The 20,207-nt window shown below is 28.8% G+C and overlaps 3 protein-coding genes across 3 annotated transcripts; 2 read left to right on the top strand and 1 right to left on the bottom strand.

Annotated features, from left to right (window-relative positions):
* The first annotated feature begins 190 nt into the window (after positions 1-190).
* LOC126855302 (probable cytochrome P450 6a14) lies at positions 191-8,071 on the top strand. The gene is made up of 7 exons (XM_050602829.1): positions 191-297; positions 824-1,012; positions 2,113-2,482; positions 4,498-4,835; positions 5,425-5,655; positions 6,717-6,968; positions 7,625-8,071. Exons 2-7 carry the CDS (start codon positions 841-843, stop codon positions 7,786-7,788), a joined length of 1,527 nt encoding a protein of 508 aa, XP_050458786.1. The 5' UTR covers positions 191-297; positions 824-840; the 3' UTR covers positions 7,789-8,071.
* Positions 8,072-8,549: 478 nt separating this feature from the next.
* LOC126855311 (translation initiation factor IF-2-like) lies at positions 8,550-13,218 on the bottom strand. Its single transcript, XM_050602852.1, has 3 exons — positions 13,140-13,218; positions 9,697-9,995; positions 8,550-9,409 (listed from the first exon to the last, which is right to left on the bottom strand). The coding sequence occupies exons 2-3, from the start codon at positions 9,956-9,958 to the stop codon at positions 8,748-8,750; spliced, it is 924 nt and encodes a 307-aa protein (XP_050458809.1). The 5' UTR covers positions 9,959-9,995; positions 13,140-13,218; the 3' UTR covers positions 8,550-8,747.
* Positions 13,219-15,072: 1,854 nt separating this feature from the next.
* On the top strand, positions 15,073-19,398 carry LOC126855318 (chromosome partition protein Smc). Its single transcript, XM_050602862.1, has 5 exons — positions 15,073-15,100; positions 15,194-15,252; positions 15,835-16,002; positions 18,146-18,349; positions 19,085-19,398. Exons 1-5 carry the CDS (start codon positions 15,073-15,075, stop codon positions 19,388-19,390), a joined length of 765 nt encoding a protein of 254 aa, XP_050458819.1. The 3' UTR covers positions 19,391-19,398.
* Positions 19,399-20,207: the final 809 nt, after the last annotated feature.

The following is a 20,207-nucleotide window of genomic DNA, read 5'->3' as shown; positions in this document are numbered from 1 at the left end:
AAGTTACATAACAAAATATAGGAAATATATGTACTTATACTACACCACCTTTTATTTCCGTCACATGCAATGACAACATGAACATACCTTGTTATATTAAAACATGAATAATAATTTGTTGTAAACAACAATCGCAAGCATTCATTTCTTATATAAAAGAGTAGTTCAGGATGCAATATCTTTCAGTATACTTGAAAACATTGATATAAGCAGAACATACTTAATATATGTCTTACAATATCAATTGTCATACATATTATTGGATTATTATTCATAAACGCTTCTTTTTAGCAAAGATAATATCGACAGATTATTTTAACATCATCTAACATATGTATCACTGCATAAAAAATATTGTTGTTTAGAATAGAATCTCGAACAGATTGCACATTTCTATGATAGATTATATATAAATTTGGTTTATTTTTATTAGAAAAAAAACACTACTTAAAATAAAAAAATAAGGAACACTTTTTATACCCCAAAACTTGAATTATTTTCAAATCGCTGAAATTCGAGAAATTATTGTAAGTGATCGTAAACAAAAAATTAAAAAAATATTTTGAAGCTCAAAGTTTCAATTTTAACATGTTATTAGTCATATTTAAAACTCATATTTCATCTTTTTAATTTATATAATTTTATATCACATAAAGATTTTATGTAATGATTTCATGTAATGATTTTATATCATATAAAGATTTTTTCGCTTCTTTATATTTAATGTTATCATTCAATGTTCTGAATAGTGCAAATGTTAGAAGCATAAAAGAGTTTAAAATTGGATTTCTAACACTGAAATTATTTATTATTATATTTTAGACAAGAGTGTATTAACTCATGATGTTACTCGCGGAATTAATCGGGATTTTCATTATTACTCTGAGTGTTGTATACATATATTATAAATATGTGTTGCTTAATTATTGGCGCAAAAAGGGTGTTTTTTATGTCGAACCTACTGTGCCAGCTGGTAATTTGACAGCTTATGTGACTGGAAAACTGTCAGTAGGTGAGTATCTTTACATAAAAACTAATAATCATGCATTAAGGATGTTTTGACAATAATAGCAATAACTGACAATACAATAATAGCAAATAACTATCAAACTTTTAAAAAAATATATTAGAATTTCTTAAGTTTATATTGTTTGAAAACTCAAATAAATAAATCTCTGGATTATAAAAAGAATTATAGTATCACAAAATAATATACTTTTCAACGTTTTCATAAAAGAAAATAGTTGTAATTAATATTTTTTCTAATTTATGACAAAAACTTTTGATTGTAAATACTTCTTGAAATCAATTGCAAAAAACAAAAAAAAACAAGTCAATTATAAAAAAATTTTGGATTGCTGTAAGTATTTTGCTACAATTTTTAGTAAATAACTTTTAAACAAATAAGTAGATCTAAAATCAAGTTTTGTATAAATATTAATTTTTATTAGTTTTATTAAGAGATTTTCGAAAATCTCTTGAGTATAAAATTATTTAACTTTATACATTATACGTATACATTTTATATTTGATCACTCTGATAGATCGATAGTATACATTTACTCAGTTACCCATAGGCGGAGGACATAAAATTTAAATCATTCTAGCATTCGGTTATTAAGTCTGCTGTCTATGCGTATATAAATACATAAGTTTCGGGTACACGAAATCTAGAAACTATCTAGGAAGTCTAATAGTCTGATATCTTATAGATGTCTGTGGTTCCGATATTCATTATCAGTATTGAAAATCTAGTGTACGTTACGTAAATTATAGATTTTCATTGAATATCGAAAAACAATCATAGGCCCGTATTCATAGTCCGTTCTTATATTTAAGATTGTTTTAAGTCTGGTCTTGCGTCGACTTAAGACCCTATTCAATCAATGAAATAGCCGCACAGCATCTTAAGACCATACTCGAGAAAATCTTAAATATAAGAACGGATTATGAATATGGGCCATAATATGCGCAGTCTATTCCTACATCTATAGTTTTTATGCGCGCGTGCGCATGCACGCACACTTGCACACGCAATTACAAATATTTTATTTTGCTAAATTATTGTATCTCTACTTGAAAAGCTAAATTGAATGTGAAATTTGTTAATAGGTGAACTCTTCCGTGACGCTTACATGAAATATAAAGATCATCGTGTCTTTGGGATGTATACATTTTTCAAGCCAAATCTGGTAATCGCTGATCTCGATCTTATTCGAACAGTTTTGACCAAGGAATTCGCGAGTTTCCACGATCGTGGGATGTTTTGCAATGAAAGAATTGATCCATTGTCTGGCCATTTGTTTTTATTGCCTGGGAAAAAATGGCGAAATTTACGTGTAAAGTTGACACCCACTTTTACTTCAGGAAAAATAAAGCAGATGTTCATGATTCTGAAAGAATGCGGCGAAGAGTTTGCAAAAAATTTAGAGAACAAAGCTCAGATGAGAGATTGCATTGAGATAAAAGATATATTTGCAAGGTAAGCCCTTTTTTATGTGTAAAAGTAAACAATGTGTAAAAAAATTTAAATAATAAGGAATGTAAACGCTAATTTAGAAAGAAAGGCAAATTAAAATTGCAAATGCATAGCAAAAACATTAGTAGCTTGTCCTACGTTTTATTCTTTATAGCTGCACTGAATTAACGTTGCACTGAATTGAACTGAACTAGCAAGCGAGAACAAGCTAATATGAACAAGTATAAAAAATATTTCAATGCCATTCAGTGCAGTAATCAACATGGTGCATCATATAATATTAAACAAATTATTAAAAAATATTATATAATATAATATTAATTATATAAATGATAAAACTGTATAAAAGATAACACACCTCCGATTTTGTCGCCATTTAAATTATTATAAGGGAAGTTTTTCTGAGTAATTTCCCGTAAGAAATAAATGGGGGAAGACATTGATTTAGAAAATATAACAAATTGAAGTTTGTGTATGTTGTATAATTTGTTACTTTTTTGGAAAATACTGATTATGATACTTATGCATGGGTGAAGGAGGGATTCCACCCTTTCTCTTGCATTCTTACCCAAGCAGACACAGAATTTTCTTCAAATTTGATTTGTATCATTGATTGTACCACTAAATTTTTTCAAATTAAAATACAATTTTAGTCTTTATAACTTAATTTAAAAAAATTGCTAATTACTTTAATATTGAATAAGTTATTTTATAATATTTAGATTACTTTAATATTTATAATATTTAGATTACTTTAATATTTATAATAAGTTATAATTATTTTTTATTACTATTTATAAAATTAACTCTCCCATTATTATTAACTTATCCGGTTCTTGCACTGGTTGTCCTTCTTCAAAATTTAATGCAACGAGTGAATTGTTGCACTAAATTTTGTTGTACTACGATAAAAAACGAGTTTATGCTGTGTTGCATTGCAATAAAAAACGGATTTGTGTTGTGTTAAATTGCAATAAAGAACACTTCGATGTCATTAGCGTATACACTAGTGCAGACAGTTCAGCTATAAAGAACAAACCTATAGAATAAATATTATTTTTATTGCAAATTTTGCGATCAATTTGAAATCAATTTTTGCTGATTGAGACTGTCGAGGCATCTATAGCTTACGATTAATTAATAATTAAAAATAAAAAAAGTTATTGACAAACAAAATTTCGGAAAAAAAGATATGCATATAGGGTGTCTGATAATAGTCGTCCCAACTGTAATGTGCAGATAGAGCGGGAATATTAATCCAAATAGGAAAGTCTTCTATCGTTTTGCAATCTTTGCAATAATTAATGAGATATTAATTTTAAATAATTGTCAATTAGCGCGAGAATTAGCATGCGGCGAGAAAAGGTGACCTCATTAATATATGATTGTTAGGGCACGAGAATCCAGCGTTGTTATGTACCATTCATCGTAATAAGGCGATTTTTGGCGATCGTTTGGTACATGTACCAATATATACCAGAATGTTTTCGCATATTTTTGTATTATGTATTTTTGTATTGTATGATAGAGGCATGGTTAATCAGTTTGGTATTTACCTGGTTGATAACACGCTATATCGAGCAATGAAGCAGGATATATATTATTAGTTGCTGGTACATGTACCAAATCGCCTAGTTGTATTTGTAAAGCTCCTCCCAAAATTTCACGCGCCTAGTGAACATACTTTTTTGAGTTGTCTTTTTTTTCTCGTTGTATTTATACTTGTGCGAATTGCTCTATTTTTTTTAATTAATCTCATTTATCTCATTAATTATTGCAAAGATTGCAAAACAGTAGAAGACTTTTTTTATTCGGTTTAACTCTCTCTACTTGCAGATTATGAATGGAGCTATGAGTAGAACTATGAGTTATGGAATGGATTATTATCAGACATTCTGTATGTACTAAACATTTTATATATGGTACACATAATCACTTCAGTTAATTTCAAATAAACATGTAACTTTGATACATGTTTACCTAAGAAAGATTAATTAAAATAATATTTAAAATATTAGATATTCAACGGATATTATTATGTCAACGGCTTTTGGAATCAAGTCTAACTGCATGAAGGAGCCAAATAACGAATTTCGACATTGGGGAAAGAAAATCTTTGAAGAGAGACCTTTTTGGAACGCTCTATTAATGTTTGCACCTCAAGTTATGGATTTCTTTTCCATTCCTTTCACAGATCGGGGTGTCACTAAATTCTTTACGAAAATGTTTCGAGATAACGTAGAATATAGGCAAACTCATAATATCGTCAGGCACGATTTTATGAATCTTCTCATACAACTCATGGAGAAAGGCTATGTCGAAGCTGACGATGAGAAAGATGTTAACGATATATCTTGTAAATAAGTATTTTATATTGATTTAAAATTAACTTTTACTTACCTCTTAAATTAGCTTTTACTTAACTCTTATACACACCTTCCCACACAAACGTTTTCTTTATGCTTTAGAAACAGAATTACGTATTTATAAAAATAATATGCATATAGACATATATGGATATTTTGGGTGTCACTTAAAGACCGCTCACTAAGTACATAGCGTATTCTTCACCAAAAAATGAGTCAAAAAATCTTTAATTATTTTTTTTTATAAAGCGCACTATTAGGCGCGTGATTCACTGACATACGGAAGGTCGATGGCCTGACTTTCCTCAATAATTACTTCTTTATTAAGTGAAATAAAAAATGATTCAGAACTTTTTGATTCATTTTTTTGTAAAGAATAACGCTATGTAGTGGGTCTTTAAATGACACTCATAATTTATATGTACACACAACACATATACATTTAATATATAGATGCACAGATTTATTCATAAAGATATTGATTATATATACATTATATAAAAACAGCTTTAAAGTTTTTCTTCTAAAGTATTTTTGGTCACAATTATTCTGAAATAATGATATTTTATTTAAACTTAGCAACTGTGAATAAACTTACCATGTTGGAAGCAGCTGCACAAGCTTATGTTTTCTTCTTGGCTGGCTTTGAAACTTCTTCGACAACGGCGACATACTGTCTATACGAATTAGCTCAACATCAAGACATACAGGATAAAATTCGTCAGGAAATTGACGAAATGTTAAAACAGCATGGTGAACTAACTTATAACGCTGTGAATGAAATGACATATCTTCATAAAGTAGTAAATGGCAAGTACGATATATAAGTTTTATATACAAGGTGTCCAAACGTAGCCAATTTTTATCTTTTAAAAGAGATAGACCATAACAGTAGTACGGGACTTTTCGACTCAGTTTGGCTCAATCTACTTTCACACTTCGGGTGTGTCAAAATTTTTGGGACACCTTGATGTATGTATGTGTATATATATATATGTGTGTGTGTGTGTGTGTGTGTAGCGCATTCCACGTGTCTGGGGTCCTAAAAATGAACTGCTTGGAGTTTTTACAATGATCATGAAAACATGTTGATGTTATACAGAAAACATGTTATACATATTGTATAAGGTTAAAGGTCAACAAAATAAGTGCCATATGTCTTGTATCCAAGATATTGGAGGTATAATGCATTCATGGAAAGATTAATCACGCTTTTTGTCCGGTTTGATCAGATCCCGTTGGTGCGACCGCCTATTTTATTTTTTTTTACGCCTCCAAATTAATCTTGCAACTTACAGGTCAGATGCAGCTATAAACAAAAGAAGACCCGCGTGCATAATTTTTAACACATTTGACGCGATATATGATCGATACGCATACGGCACTGAAATAGCGCGCTCAAATCCCTCACGCCATCACCACTCTGCCCAAAGCTGAGTGAAACGTAGTTATTCTCTCTGTGAATGCAGTATAGATCGTTTTAAGGAATTTTTTGTTTTTTGACATTTAACTAAAATTACAAAATACAAAATATAAAATATAAAATTACAAAATATAAAATATAAAAAATTTTTATAAACATAAATTTTTTTAGGTACTTTCAGATAAATAAGTTAATTTTAATGAGAAAAATTTAATAGTATAAAAAATTAATTTTTTGTTTTAAGTAAATAAATGAAAAATTATATCTACTTTTAAAAATAGGAAAAAATTCTTTGATCAATATCTTATTTAAAACATGTATTTATGATCATTTTAAAAATCCCAAGTAATTCATTTTTAGGTAGATCCCTGACACGTGGAATGCGCCTTATATAATATTTAATAATAATTGGTTATATTAAAAAAAAATAATTTTTTATATATTATAGAAACTATGAGAAAATATCCGCCTGTACCTGTCTTAAATCGCGTCTGCACCAAGGAATTAGACCTTCCAACAACAAATATTCGCGTGACGGAAGGGACATTAATTACTATACCGGTATTCGGATTACATCGGGATCCATCGATATATCCGCACCCAGATAAATTTGATCCTGAACGATTCAACGCGGATAAGATAGCAGCTAGACATCCATATGCTTACTTGCCATTTGGAGAAGGACCACGAATTTGTATTGGTAAGAATAATCTTATTTAATTTACATATTATATACTATTTTTTATTCATCAACTTTGTGTACCATTGTTGTTTAACAATCATTATCAATTTTTTAAATGTACAATTTTTTTATATAAACTTTTATGGTAATTTGAGATATAAATTTAGCAACGCGATCGATTGAATGTTTTAATATTTTAATATTTTAATATTTATGCTTTCAAAAACTTACAATCATATTAAATGTTTTATTTATATATAGTAGATATATTTCTTGCAATAATATTAAAAAATATTTAAAAATGTTTTTTTTCAATATTTGATTTGATTATTTTAATATTTGTTATGGAATTAGTCATGTCAAAGGTTTTATTAAAATATATTAGTGAGTCGTATTTATTTTAATGCAATAACACATTTTATTCGAAATGCCATATACATGTGTATATCACTTTCAAGTTTGCATTGTAATATAACCTTTCGCAAATAGATTTACGAGCGATATATAATTAAAATAAAATATTGATCTTATGTATAGTTTTGTATGCGCTTCTTATATTCGTGTGCAAATTAGTAATTATTTCTTAGATTGTATCAGTGTCTATGATACAATTTAAAAGGCCTAGTTTTAAGCTATTTCGTCGTTATCAATGCTTCAACATCATTAATTCTTAGGTACCAGATTTGGCTACATGCAAACAAAAATTGGACTTGTAAGTCTTTTGTCGAAGTACAAGTTTAAACTTCATTCTCGAACTCCGATTCCACTTACTTTTGATGAAGCGCCCATTGTACTTACGGTCAAAGGCGGTGTCCATCTTATCATCGAGCCGCGATAAAAACACTTATACTTGAGCTAAAGTGAAATTTCTGCTTGATCCGTTCAAAAAAATTGCTGAATCAAAGTGTAAGCCTGTTTTTTGTATTATAATTATATTTATTTTTGTTGTTTATATATGCTTTTTACTATTATGTCAAATTGTGATATTCAATATTCACATTTGAAACAATTAATTATAATCAATTAAAAATATACTTTTTTGAACTTGTTAATACACTTACTTGTTAATACATCTAATTACTTTATAAATGAGCTGCAATAAATTAATCACATTTGAGTTATCTTTTTTAGTTGGATAATTTTAGAAAATGTATTATTTTTTCACATGTGTATGTTATACTTTATAATACATTCAACACTACATATTAAGTACACATACAAGACACACACATGTATGCGTCAATTTAAAAGGCCTTGTAAGCTATTTCTAGGCTTTTTAAATACGTATATATATTTGATCAAATTGCATTTGAAAATTCACTCGCATTGAAGTAAAGTAGCGTTTAATTGACCAATATTTTAAACAACTGATATAGTATTTTCTACATATTTAATCATTTCAATGTAATTTACTTTGTCAAAACATATCAATTCTCGATATTAAATAATGATCTACACAATCAGACATCTTTCATTAAATTTTCATTAAGGAAAAATCAATGTAATATGTGTTATACCAGAAGTTCGTGCGCGCGTAATGACTAAGAATAACTCTAGACATTGTTCAGGAAAGGAAGAAAGGAAGAATAACATATAGTCTATGGCAACAATATTTTATTGTGCAATCTGGTAAGAAAACGCACAATTGGTGATAATGCGCACAAATACTGAGCCTCACTGATTAGTAAGAAGCAAAAGGGATTCAGACACTTTTAGTGTCGCCATGTCGAATGGGCAAGTGCCGCCATACACTTGCAAAGGAATGAAGGGAAGAGGCGCGAGGCGCGGAATAAGTCCTTAAAGGTGATAATCTTTATAACTTAATGCGTCTACGGGTAAGGAATTGATCAGGCTAAGAGGCTCGTCAGCGATTTCGGCGTGCAAAGAGACTGGATGATGATTTGCGGTCGCAGTCGCGGCCGCAGTGTTGGCCGCATGTGCGGCCGCGGCCGCTGCATTGCTCTGCGCAGCTTGGGCGGCATTGGCGGCCTTTTGTGCCGCTGCTTGCGTTGTGTCAAAATCTAAACGCGCCGCCGCGAGTTGCTCAGCTATCGTTTCAGCACGCGCCTTAGCTTGGCCCACCATCGTCGTTTGCGCGGCTAATTCGGCTGCAGCTTCCGACGCTGCTTGTGCGGCATGTTCGGCGGTCGCCTGCGCCGCGTTTAACGCTGTGGTTATCACTTGCACCTGATGCATCGCTTGTTGCGCCGCATTTCTTGCGGCTGTGGCAGCACGTTGAGCCTGTTGAAGTTGTTGCTTTTCACCATCCACTGCGACTTGTGCATCCCTCGATTGTTGTTCTAGACCCATTACAATAATTTGTTTGCCAGCCAAGGCTGCAGCGGCCGTTGCCGCGGATTGCGCTGCCGCTTGGGCCAGCGTATTCTTGGCTACATATGCCGCCTGTCCAGCCGCTACCGGTTGCTGGTTCAATTGCGTGTGAGCCTGATCAGCGGCTCCTGTAACCAAGGTATCCATATACATAGGATGTCTCAGAATAATGGGGACAAAACTCGTGTGCAGATAGAGCGGACTAAACTGAGTCGAAAAGTCCTTTATCATTTTTTTTTGTATAACGCTTAATAAGAGAATTATTATTGAGTAAAGTCTGGCTAATCATCGCTGATCTTCAGCCGTGCAATGCTACATTATCTCTATTTACGCGTATTACAATTATTTATTGCTAGCGTCGACATTATCGCGCGGGAAGAAAAAAGAATAATTGTCAAGTTTAAACATATCTAACCTTTAGCTATACTCGCTAAAGGGCCACCCACGCTGTAACCAGGCCGAATGAGGCTTGAACGATGACCACTCGCAGCTACTGTCGCGACGGGCACTGCTTCGACATAATGAGAATTTGAATCGATCAAGCTTAATGCGGGTGCACCGTGGTCCACATATTCAAACTCATAATTGTCAACTATTTGTTGATCGTGAATCTGCTTTTTAGTTTTGCTGCAATACGTGAGGGTCACGCAAACCAGGAATACCAACAGGATCTTCATGTTAAAGTGTTGAATTTTTCTTGTGATTAATAAATATCTGTAAAGGCCAAAAATTAATAGAATGTTAAAACAAATGTTAAAATTGATTAATTAATTTTTAAAATAAATGTAAAGTTTTTTGCATTGACTTAAAATTCTATACAAGTAAATGAATTCTATAAAACATAAAATATGTAAAAGAATTTACATAGCAAGCGATTCTTATATTGCTTTAGTATAAATCTGTGTATTATGAAAAAAGTAAAAATAGTATTCGAGTTTATGATTTATTTTTTAGGTGCGTAATAGCGAGTATGTAAAATGATACTAAATTTTTTTTCGTGATCCGCCATTATCTTTTCTGATATACTTTTTTCTCTTATTGACTATACGTAGAAGTGAATTTGTCAATTCATCACGATAATCGATTCGCATATTCATTCGCATATTCAATTACATAAAAAAACATAACATAGAACAATATCAATGGAACCGATTTGCGGATTTAATTTGAAAATTAATTGTTCACATGATATTGCAAATGTGATTAAATTTTAGATGATAATTTTAAATATTGAACTATGTTCTCATTACATTTCTATATATATTAATTATGTCTTTAAGTAAAATTTATTCTTTTCTTTTTCTCAAGAAGAGAGAATGAAATTATTACATCGTGTATCGAAAAATATTGGAAATCTCTAAAGTGCGGTGATGCATTTCAGGTTTCATTATTTATGTTGATTCAGTTTCATAATTGCTTTTTCTCTGTCTAGCTTGTATCTATCACGAAAATTTCTTTCGATTTCCGTCAACGATGTGCATGACTACACGATGAGCCTGATTGGTTGATTATAAATCAATTCAGGCGTGAAAAAAGAAAACTATTGTGCCACGACGATGATACGGTATCATATTACATAATAATTACTCGAGCTGCAATGTTACTTCGAATAAGCGGTCAGAGAAAGTGACGCATAAAAAGTAAAAGAAAATCACGAAAGTATCGATATACCATATCAATCAAAAGTGAATAAGTGATCAAATTGAAATAATCATTTAAACGATTGTATCTTGAAATTTAATTTCATTTGTACGTCATATGTTATTTAATAAAGAAAATTAAAAATAGAAATGCCAATACATAAATGATTAGACTTGTATATATACGTGCTTATGACGCACGCACCACCTTTCCAAGTGTTGCAATAATATATCACTTAACATCGAAAATCCGGTTTCGTTTCGCTCTGAAAAGCTCGTGTACGTCATTTGTATTATGAGATTTTTATTTTATACGAGATCTGAACTAACGTAGGAGTACAACATTAATATGGATAATGGATAGCTATAAAGTCATAATTAAAGTTGCTTCCAAATATGATTAGAATCTAAATTTACGTTAATCACACACACACACACACACACACACAAATATTTTATATAAACTTAACTTTTATATATTTATAATATACGTATGTGTATATACAGGGTATCCTGCAAAGATTGTGCCAACGATCGTGAGAGGTTCAGTTTATTGTCTTCTACCCGCTTACGAGCGTTGGCACAATCTTTGCAGGACACCCTATATATATATATATATATATATATATATATATATATATATAAAATTGTATATATATATATATATATATATAATATTTGAAATGTATAAGAATTTTGATTCTTTTCCGCGCAGACAAATTGATCGCATTATTTTATATTAATCTGTGTTCTCTTAATTTGGCCATTAATAAAAATATAGAACTAATTTATGCATATAATTTATATGACATTTCTCGTACAATTTCTATGGAACTACATTACACATGTTATGAAAAATTAAACTATTCAAATTATAAGATACTATCTCTGCATTGTATGTAAACTTTTTAATGGTAACAAAAAGCAACTCTTTCTTTTTTTTGTATTGCGTAAGAAAGAAGATTTGTTATTAAAGATGCGATTAATTTCAAAAAATTCTGTAGCTATTTACTTCTTTACTTTTATTTTATTTATAATCCGTATATAGAATAAAAGTATCTCAATATAATATGATTTTTAACGTATTCATAAAGAAAATAGTTGTAATTAATATTTTTCCTAATTTATGACAAAAACATTTAATTATAAATATTTTTTGAATTCAACTGCAAGAAACAAAAAACGAGTAATTTACAGAAAGGGATTTTGGGTTATAAAATGTAAAAATAAAAATAAAAATATGTTTCTACAATATTTGATAAATAACTTTTAAATGCGAGTAAGTGAATCTAAATCAAGCATAAATATTTTTTAGAGTTTTTTTAATATATGTGAAAATTTTTATTTTGTTGACAATATTCTTTTTTGTCAATAAGTGCTACATGATTTTTCATAAGAATCAATATAAACTTTAAACTTAAATAATTTCCAAGTTGTTAAAAGACACTGTTGAAACTTGTGCTCAGGATTTGCACAGATATTAAAAAAAAATAGTAGAACAGTTTACGAAATTTTCATGCTTTTGTTAATGTTTTGACATAAGACAAAATAATAAGTAAATCTTTAAGAAGTATAAATTACTGTAGAGTAACTTCTGAAATAAATTAACTCAATTGATTCTTGCTTAATATGGAAATAAATGACTTATGTGTGTTCACAGACCGATTTTAAATATTTTAAAAGAAAAAATATTGTTGTGTTGCATTGTAATTTATGAAATAAGCAGTTCTAATTTTAAAAGTTTGAAAAATGAAAATGATCTCTAAAAAAGATCTTATAAAAATATAAAAGAAGATAAATGTGTATATAGATTAAAACTATATATATTTTAAAATCATAATCATTAAAAATTGTTTGAAATATTTATAAATTTCTCTTTTTTGGAATATTTATAAATTTATCTGTTTTTTTCTTTATTATCAAATATCTCTAAATAAATTGTATAGTTCTCAAAGTTCTTCAAAGCATTCAAATTTCACAGATTAAAATATTTTTATTGTAAAACTATTTTCTTACATAAAAAAATATTTACATTAGAACGATTCTATCGCGCAATATCTATTGTTGTTTTGTCTATTGTTTTTTAATTAGTTATATTTTTTCTCATTTTTTTTATTATTGATTTACCTTATTTTTTAAATATATCAGTTTTATACTTTCAGACTAATCACGAAGGCAAATATTTTTAAAAATAATGGCGAAGAATTTCTGTACTTACTTGACACATATACACACACACACAGACAAAGTCGATCGCTTAGAGACTAGGAGTTGTCCTTGCGTAAAGAAAGCTGAGAACTGATACCAGTTACTCGTTCATCAGTTCTCTTATAGTCTTGTCTGGTTCAGTTAATCTACGGAAGGGATTGTAAGACCTTTAAAATAGCGCACTGCTAATATTATTTTCTGCCTATTATGTTTTATTCTCTCTTTCTCTCTCCTTCTCTTTCTTTTAGCGCTTTCCATTGATTAAGGAAGAACAAATTTAATTATTACTTTAATTATTGAGCCACTTTTTTCATAATGCCAATTATGTCAATTATATATGACAAATACCATTATCAACAATAAAATCAATAAAGTTTTAAATAAAACAATATAAATTAGAATAATTAATAGGATAATAAGAACTAAATATAAAATAAGCGCAATGATAAACTTTCGAATATAAGGCAGATAAATTTATTCAAACGTTCCAATCTCACTTCGGGCCATCTTCAGTAATTGTCATGTAAAAAACTACAAAATAATATATATATATATATATATATATATATATAATTATTATTATTATTATTATTATTATATATATATATATATATATATATATATATATATATAAAGTAAATAAGAGATATAAAGAAAAAAAAGGAAAAAGAACACAAATACATGCATTAATTTCATAAAAAAAAATATTTCATGCATTCAAATATGTAAAAATTTTTAATAATTACAGCCAGCATCAAGGATAACTATACGCACTTGCAAAGCATCTATGCTACATGAAAGAGGTGCACTAATATTTCAAATAAAATTAATATAAAATTGTAGAAAGAAACAATTGTGATGTATAAATTACATATATGTATATGACAAATAGAGATGCAAATGCAAATAAAAAAGTGAATCTAAGTAAATATGTAATATTGTAGGAAGAGAGAGATATATGAAAAGCATTTGAAATAATATCAGAGAATACACATACCGACAAATCGCGTTATTGAAATTGCATCTGCATAACAAATTAGTTGGATAATACAGTACTTGGAATTACTTTGTTTAAGATTAGCTGAAGTAGAGCAGAACGCTGCATGTGCATCACGATATGATTCTGCTAAAATCCTTCAGTAATTAAAATAATAAAATTTAAAAAGAAAGAAACAGTCGCGCGAGAAATTATTATCAGTCAAAATATCATGAATATTTATTGTTTATATACATATATATATATATATATATATATATATAATTTTCTATAATATTGTTTTCAATTTATATTTAAATTAAAAAAAAATAGAATGTAATTTTTGTATCTACAAACAAAAAGCTAGATGTGATAAAAGTCGCGATTACTTTTTACTGTAAATTCTATTTGAAAAAAATTTATCTATATTTGAACTCTATAATTATTTATAATTGCGCCATATTATAGCATATCTAAAATCGTAGATATTTAAAGGACTCTACCCTTGTCCGATTGGACATTGAGTTCTGTTTGTGCGATTTCTCGCGAAATTAAGAAGAAATGTCAATTATATAAAACTGTAAAAAGAGTCATGATTTTCTATCTATCGTCTATTTATATAAGATTATTAAGTAGATTTTATTGTATGTTTTTGCACATTCGAAAGTATCAGAAAAGTATATCATTGTGTTTGACAGTAGATGTATATGTTTTAATGATTTTTAGAAAATATTTTATTATATTATCAAGTTTTCACTTTTTTATACAAATGAGAAAAAAAGCGGGTCATATATAATATTGTATAACTTCACTTAATAGTTAAATATCTCGAAGAAAGCACTAACCGTTTTTATTGTCAAATATACATATAGATAAAAAGCGTTCAGTCGATGCAAACTGATTATGGTTTGTTATATTTTTTTTACACAGAGAGAAACAACGTGCTCATTTAAATTTATTCTTCAGAATGAACGTTTCCCATATTTTTTATATCAGTAAGTGCGACTTATATGGTTAATCAAATATTTATATCAAGATATTCCGTGTCAAATAATTTATATTTATTATAACCATATATTGTTTTTCAGTCATGCTGATACTTGTAGAATCCGATTGCGGACGGGTTCGCAAAGTCCCCATTAGTGAGGTTTGAATCCATTTTTATTCATTAGAAAATTTTAATAACATGAGATTTGAACAGTTTTGATTTCTCCTCTCTGTAATATCGGAATTAACCTATCATTATGTTTCCAATATCGATTGAATATAAATTTATAATCTACAATTATTATTTTATTATTTTGGATTAGAAGTTAACAAATATTTTCATCATTACAAGATGTGTAAATTAAATTGAAAATATTTATGTAAGCTCTATTTTTTTTTTCGGTTTTTGGAACGCAAATATAATAAGCTATTTTCAGCCATTAATGATCAATTTTTGACCATGAGTTTAGCACATTTATATTTATTTGCACATTTACCGGCGCACGTGTAGTGTAGATCTTCTTTAACTTAGTGTAACATCACACATAAAATATATAAATTTTAATTATCATCTCAAAACTTTACTAGAAGAATATTTTTTATATATCTTACGTTAAATAATTAATATAATTGTAAAATATAATTATAAATATAATTATAAAATATTAAATATAAAATATTAAGATATACATATATTTTATTATTTATATTATATTATAAATATATGACAAAACAATTATAGAATCGATCAGACACTCATCGTACCGAAAGTGGAAGCTGTCGTGGGGCTTTACCTAGTGCCCAGAAAAAGACCATTGAAAAAGCAAGCAACATCGCGCAGAAAGCGGCGCAAGAAGCAAAAGCCGCGTCTGAAGCACAGAATATCGCTGGTCAACAAGCAGCGCATCAAGTATACTTAATTACATTATATTATACATGCCATCTTTTTTTTGAAACAAACATTTTGCAAATTTATTTAATACATATTTTTTGAAAAAAGTTTATTATTTGAGAGCAAAATTTATACATACATAACATACATACATACATACATACATGCACATAACACACTTATAGCCAAACGTACGCGCATATATATATATATGTGTGTGTGTGTGTGTGTATACAGAGTGAGTCTACAGAATATATTTTAAAGTTTTATGAGCGTATTTCTACATAAAAGGTACGAACAAATGTTTATGAATATTAAGCCAAAAATGCTTCGTTATTGAAATAATAGATAAATAATTCTTTTGTTAATAACTTTTTAATTAACAACAAGCGACGCTTAAAATCTTTTAGAGAATACTCGGGATAATAATCTTGACAATATATGTCAAGATTATTAAATCAGTTTTTGTAAAATTTTAACATATATGTTCTCAATACTAGGAATATTTTAAAATGATATATCTTGGAAAAGACATGCGATCCCCACATAATTATTAAGTAAAAATTCGGAAATTCATCCTTTACAACATATATCAAAATGAAAAAAATCGGTGACGTGTCACCTTTTATAGATACTTTAGCCAAATACATAGATATCGAATAATGACTTTATTTAAAAGTTTCAGATGGATAGTTTTTTGTTTGTAGAGATGCTGAAAGTATACATTGTTACAGTAAATTAATCATTACTAATCTGAATGAATCATTACTAGTACTGTTCGGTGATAAACTGCCTCAAGCTTACTGACCTGATTGTAGATACCTGATTGTTTCGTACTGTACTCAAGTGCAGAGGCCTACATTAAAATCTCCTTTCCCTTTCTTTTAGTGAGTCGTAGTAGCGTGTGCTGGTCAACAATTACTATTCCAGAATCAAAAAAATTGAGACACAACATCATGGAAAGAAAGAACCTGATCTCAAACTAGTTATTATGAAATTTATTTGCGTCTATTATTTCAATAACGTAGGATTTTCGGTGTAATGATCAGGAACATTTGTTCATACTTTTTATTCAGAAACACACTCATGAATAAAATATACTTATGACTCACTCTACATATGCAGGGTGTCTTATTTTAACTTTCACACCATAATAACTCAGAACCTGTAGGTTTTAGAATGAAATTTTTTAGACAAAAGTTGCTTGGTTCTAAAAAAAGAAGATAGGAATATTAGTTAGACCTTGGGTTGTTAAGATCATATCAAAGTCACATTGAATTTTTTGAACTAAACTCTCATTTTTTATTTTTGTAGCTTACCTCGAGAGCTTTTTAAAACACTATAAAAAAGTGTTTTTTTATTAAATTTTTTTGAATTATTTTATATCTTAATTTGACATATTTTGATATAAAAAATATAATATTTCGTAAAATATTTAGTTTTTGAATCTTAACGTAGTACTTTTATGTGCAGAATAATAAAATGAATAATGAAATGGATCAATTGATGTAAATAAAATAATTGTTTTTAAAAAAAGTATGTAATTATTTATAATAATTTATTTTATATTATTACAATTATTTGTTTGTTTTTTTTACGCTAATTAATTATCTCATTATTTTGTACATAAAAGTATTACAGTAAGATTATCAAAAACTAAATATTTTATAAGATATTTTATATTTTATATCAAAATATGTCAAACTAAGATATAAAATAACTCAAAAAATATTTAATAAAAAAATATTCTATTATAGTGTTTTGAAAAGCTCTCGAAGTTATAAGAATATGCACTAAAAAATAGAAGTCAGTTCAAAAAATTTAATATGATCTTGACCTTACCCTAATAACGTTACCCAAGATTTAGCTAATATTCTTATTTTCTTTCCCTCTCAGAACCAAACAACTTTTATTTAAAGAGTTTCCTTACACCTAGTATATAAAGAAATAAAAAAATCTCTCTCTCTTTCCTATCTTTTAATATGTAATTATCTGTCTTAAATCATGGTCTGTGCGCATGTTGCTAATGAAATGTGTCGCGCAAAACTGTCGTGGAATTAGCAGCATGAGAGCGATTTGCCACGTTAATTGCCTTTGCATATATATTTGCGTTTTAAGATTGATACTTTGTTCAGCAAATATGCTATCGTATACTTAATAGGTAAAAGCTCAACTGGCGGAAAAGGCGGTCCAAGCTGCAAAAGCCGCTGAAGCGGCCTTATCAGGTAAGGAAGTGATGGTTGAACAGCTGCTAGAAGAAGTGAAGGAAGCGCGAGCAGTGGTTCAGGAAGAAACGGCTTCTTTGCAACAAGCGCAGGCTAACGTCAATGCTGCAATGCAGGCAGCGCGACAATCGCAAGACCAGGTACATTAATAATCGAAGTGAAATCATTAATTGAATTGATAATAACAAGATGAATGGTGGTTCGAATATGTAAATTGCAACGTAAAAAAAATATTACACGTTTTATTTTAAATTATTTAGATTACAATTTAACAAGAATTGATTTGTGATCTACGGCTTATATTTAAGTATTTTTATTTAAGTATTGACGTATTGACTGCGTTGATTTTTTTTATAATTTGTTTTATTTCTCTTATATTCTTTCGTGTGACTTATCTTTATATTATTATTTTATTTATGCTTAGGTCTTGCCTTTCGGTTTACAAACTTCCGATTACAAAATTTTTCCCATCCAATTTGAGCTTAAATTTAAATTTAAATTTAATACAATACAACTAAAGCTAAATTAAAACTAAAATTAAAATTAAAATTGAAACTGAAATAAACTAAAATATAGACTAAGACTGTAACTTTATCTTTATATCTTTGTTGAAGATTTGAAGAGACTGCTGCTATCACTTTATCAAAATATGGAAGAAAATGACAGTTTTTTTTCCCAACGTTATAGATTATTTAATTAATTTATTTAGTTATGCGCGTGTATAATTATATATACTCACATATTGTATATGTATAGAGATGAAACCGCTTATCGAGAATTTAAAAAAAAAAGTTGCTATTGAGTTGCTATTGTTAAATGTCAGAAAAAAATAAAAATTGTCTCTTTATGCGATGCACTATATTTTGAAATTACAGTTGAAGACATTGACGAACGCAATGCGTACAGCGAAATCGAACGCGGCAAATGCGCAGGCGGCCGCTGCCGGAGCGCAAAAAGCCCTACGAGAGAAAGAGGAACTATTAGAGGCGGCCAAGAGACGAGTGGAAGAATTATCAAGTCAATTACGAAATGCCCGACAGGATCTCTTGAACACGAGTCGTGCAGCAGCCAAAGCTAACGCTTCTGCGCACGAAGCGAAAATGAATGCTAGAAACAAAAGGAGATTGGCGAATCTTAGGAGATTGCGAACACACCTAACTGCGGCGCGAGCTACTTCTTGAGATGAGACATACAGGAAGATTTATCAAATGCATGATTAATTACTAATAATATTGTGCACTTTAACAGTTTTGGACGACTTTTTTTTACAAATATACAGATTTCGTGTTTATGCATATCCTTTGTAATAAATGATTAAAAGAAATGCTGGTGATTGAATAGTTTTAAAAGATTGCGCGCGCATACTAACTTGATGAATCATGTTTGATAACTTGTATATGAGCATACAATAAATGAAAAAAGATACACGTTAACAAAGTAGGCTAATTACTGAAATTCATGCAGACTTATAATTAAAGCATATGGCATTATTTATTACAAAACAAAAAGCATTTTATGTATACGCGTATAAATAACTCTGCTCAGTTTTTATTGCTTATCTAATTGTATTACATATGTGAAAAAGAAACTGCAGAAAATTGCAAACGGGTAAACATAATAAAAAAATTTTTGAAATTTCCAAGTATTGGAAACAGTTCACAGAAAATAATTTTTTTATTTAATTTAATTTTATTGTACAGTCTTAATGTTTATTTATTTGCGATAAAATTATTAATTTTTATTTATTGTCGCAATATTATTTGCAAGCTAGTCCAGCATTATGTAATATGCTGTAGATTTTTTCCCTGGAAATTTTGTCTGTTTCTCGATCGATTACCTGTAATAGTATATAAATATTGTAAAAAGCTACAAGAACTTGATTTGCTATTTAATTTAAATTCATTAAAAAGTTAGACTAAATTAAAGAGCAGGATACAAAAAGAGTAATTTTATTTTTTTGTTTAATATTACATAATAAATATAGAATAATTCAATAAA

Source organism: Cataglyphis hispanica, chromosome 15 (genome assembly GCF_021464435.1).
Source record: "Cataglyphis hispanica isolate Lineage 1 chromosome 15, ULB_Chis1_1.0, whole genome shotgun sequence".
Taxonomy (NCBI): Eukaryota; Metazoa; Arthropoda; class Insecta; order Hymenoptera; family Formicidae; genus Cataglyphis; species Cataglyphis hispanica.
The sequence above is the reverse complement of the archived record's forward strand: the minus strand, read 5'-3'. Positions and strand labels throughout refer to the sequence as shown.

Coding starts and splice junctions, on each gene's coding strand:
- LOC126855302 (XM_050602829.1), top strand. CDS start 841: ATGATGTTACTCGCGGAATTAATCGGGATTTTCATTATTACTCTGAGT. Junction 2,483..4,497: donor ATAAAAGATATATTTGCAAG/GTAAGCCCTTTT, acceptor TTAAAATATTAG/ATATTCAACGGATATTATTA. Junction 5,656..6,716: donor TCTTCATAAAGTAGTAAATG/GCAAGTACGATA, acceptor TATATATTATAG/AAACTATGAGAAAATATCCG.
- LOC126855311 (XM_050602852.1), bottom strand. CDS start 9,958: ATGAAGATCCTGTTGGTATTCCTGGTTTGCGTGACCCTCACGTATTGC. Junction 9,410..9,696: donor TTTAGCGAGTATAGCTAAAG/GTTAGATATGTT, acceptor CCTTGGTTACAG/GAGCCGCTGATCAGGCTCAC.
- LOC126855318 (XM_050602862.1), top strand. CDS start 15,073: ATGAACGTTTCCCATATTTTTTATATCA. Junction 15,101..15,193: donor TTCCCATATTTTTTATATCA/GTAAGTGCGACT, acceptor ATTGTTTTTCAG/TCATGCTGATACTTGTAGAA. Junction 15,253..15,834: donor GCAAAGTCCCCATTAGTGAG/GTTTGAATCCAT, acceptor AAACAATTATAG/AATCGATCAGACACTCATCG.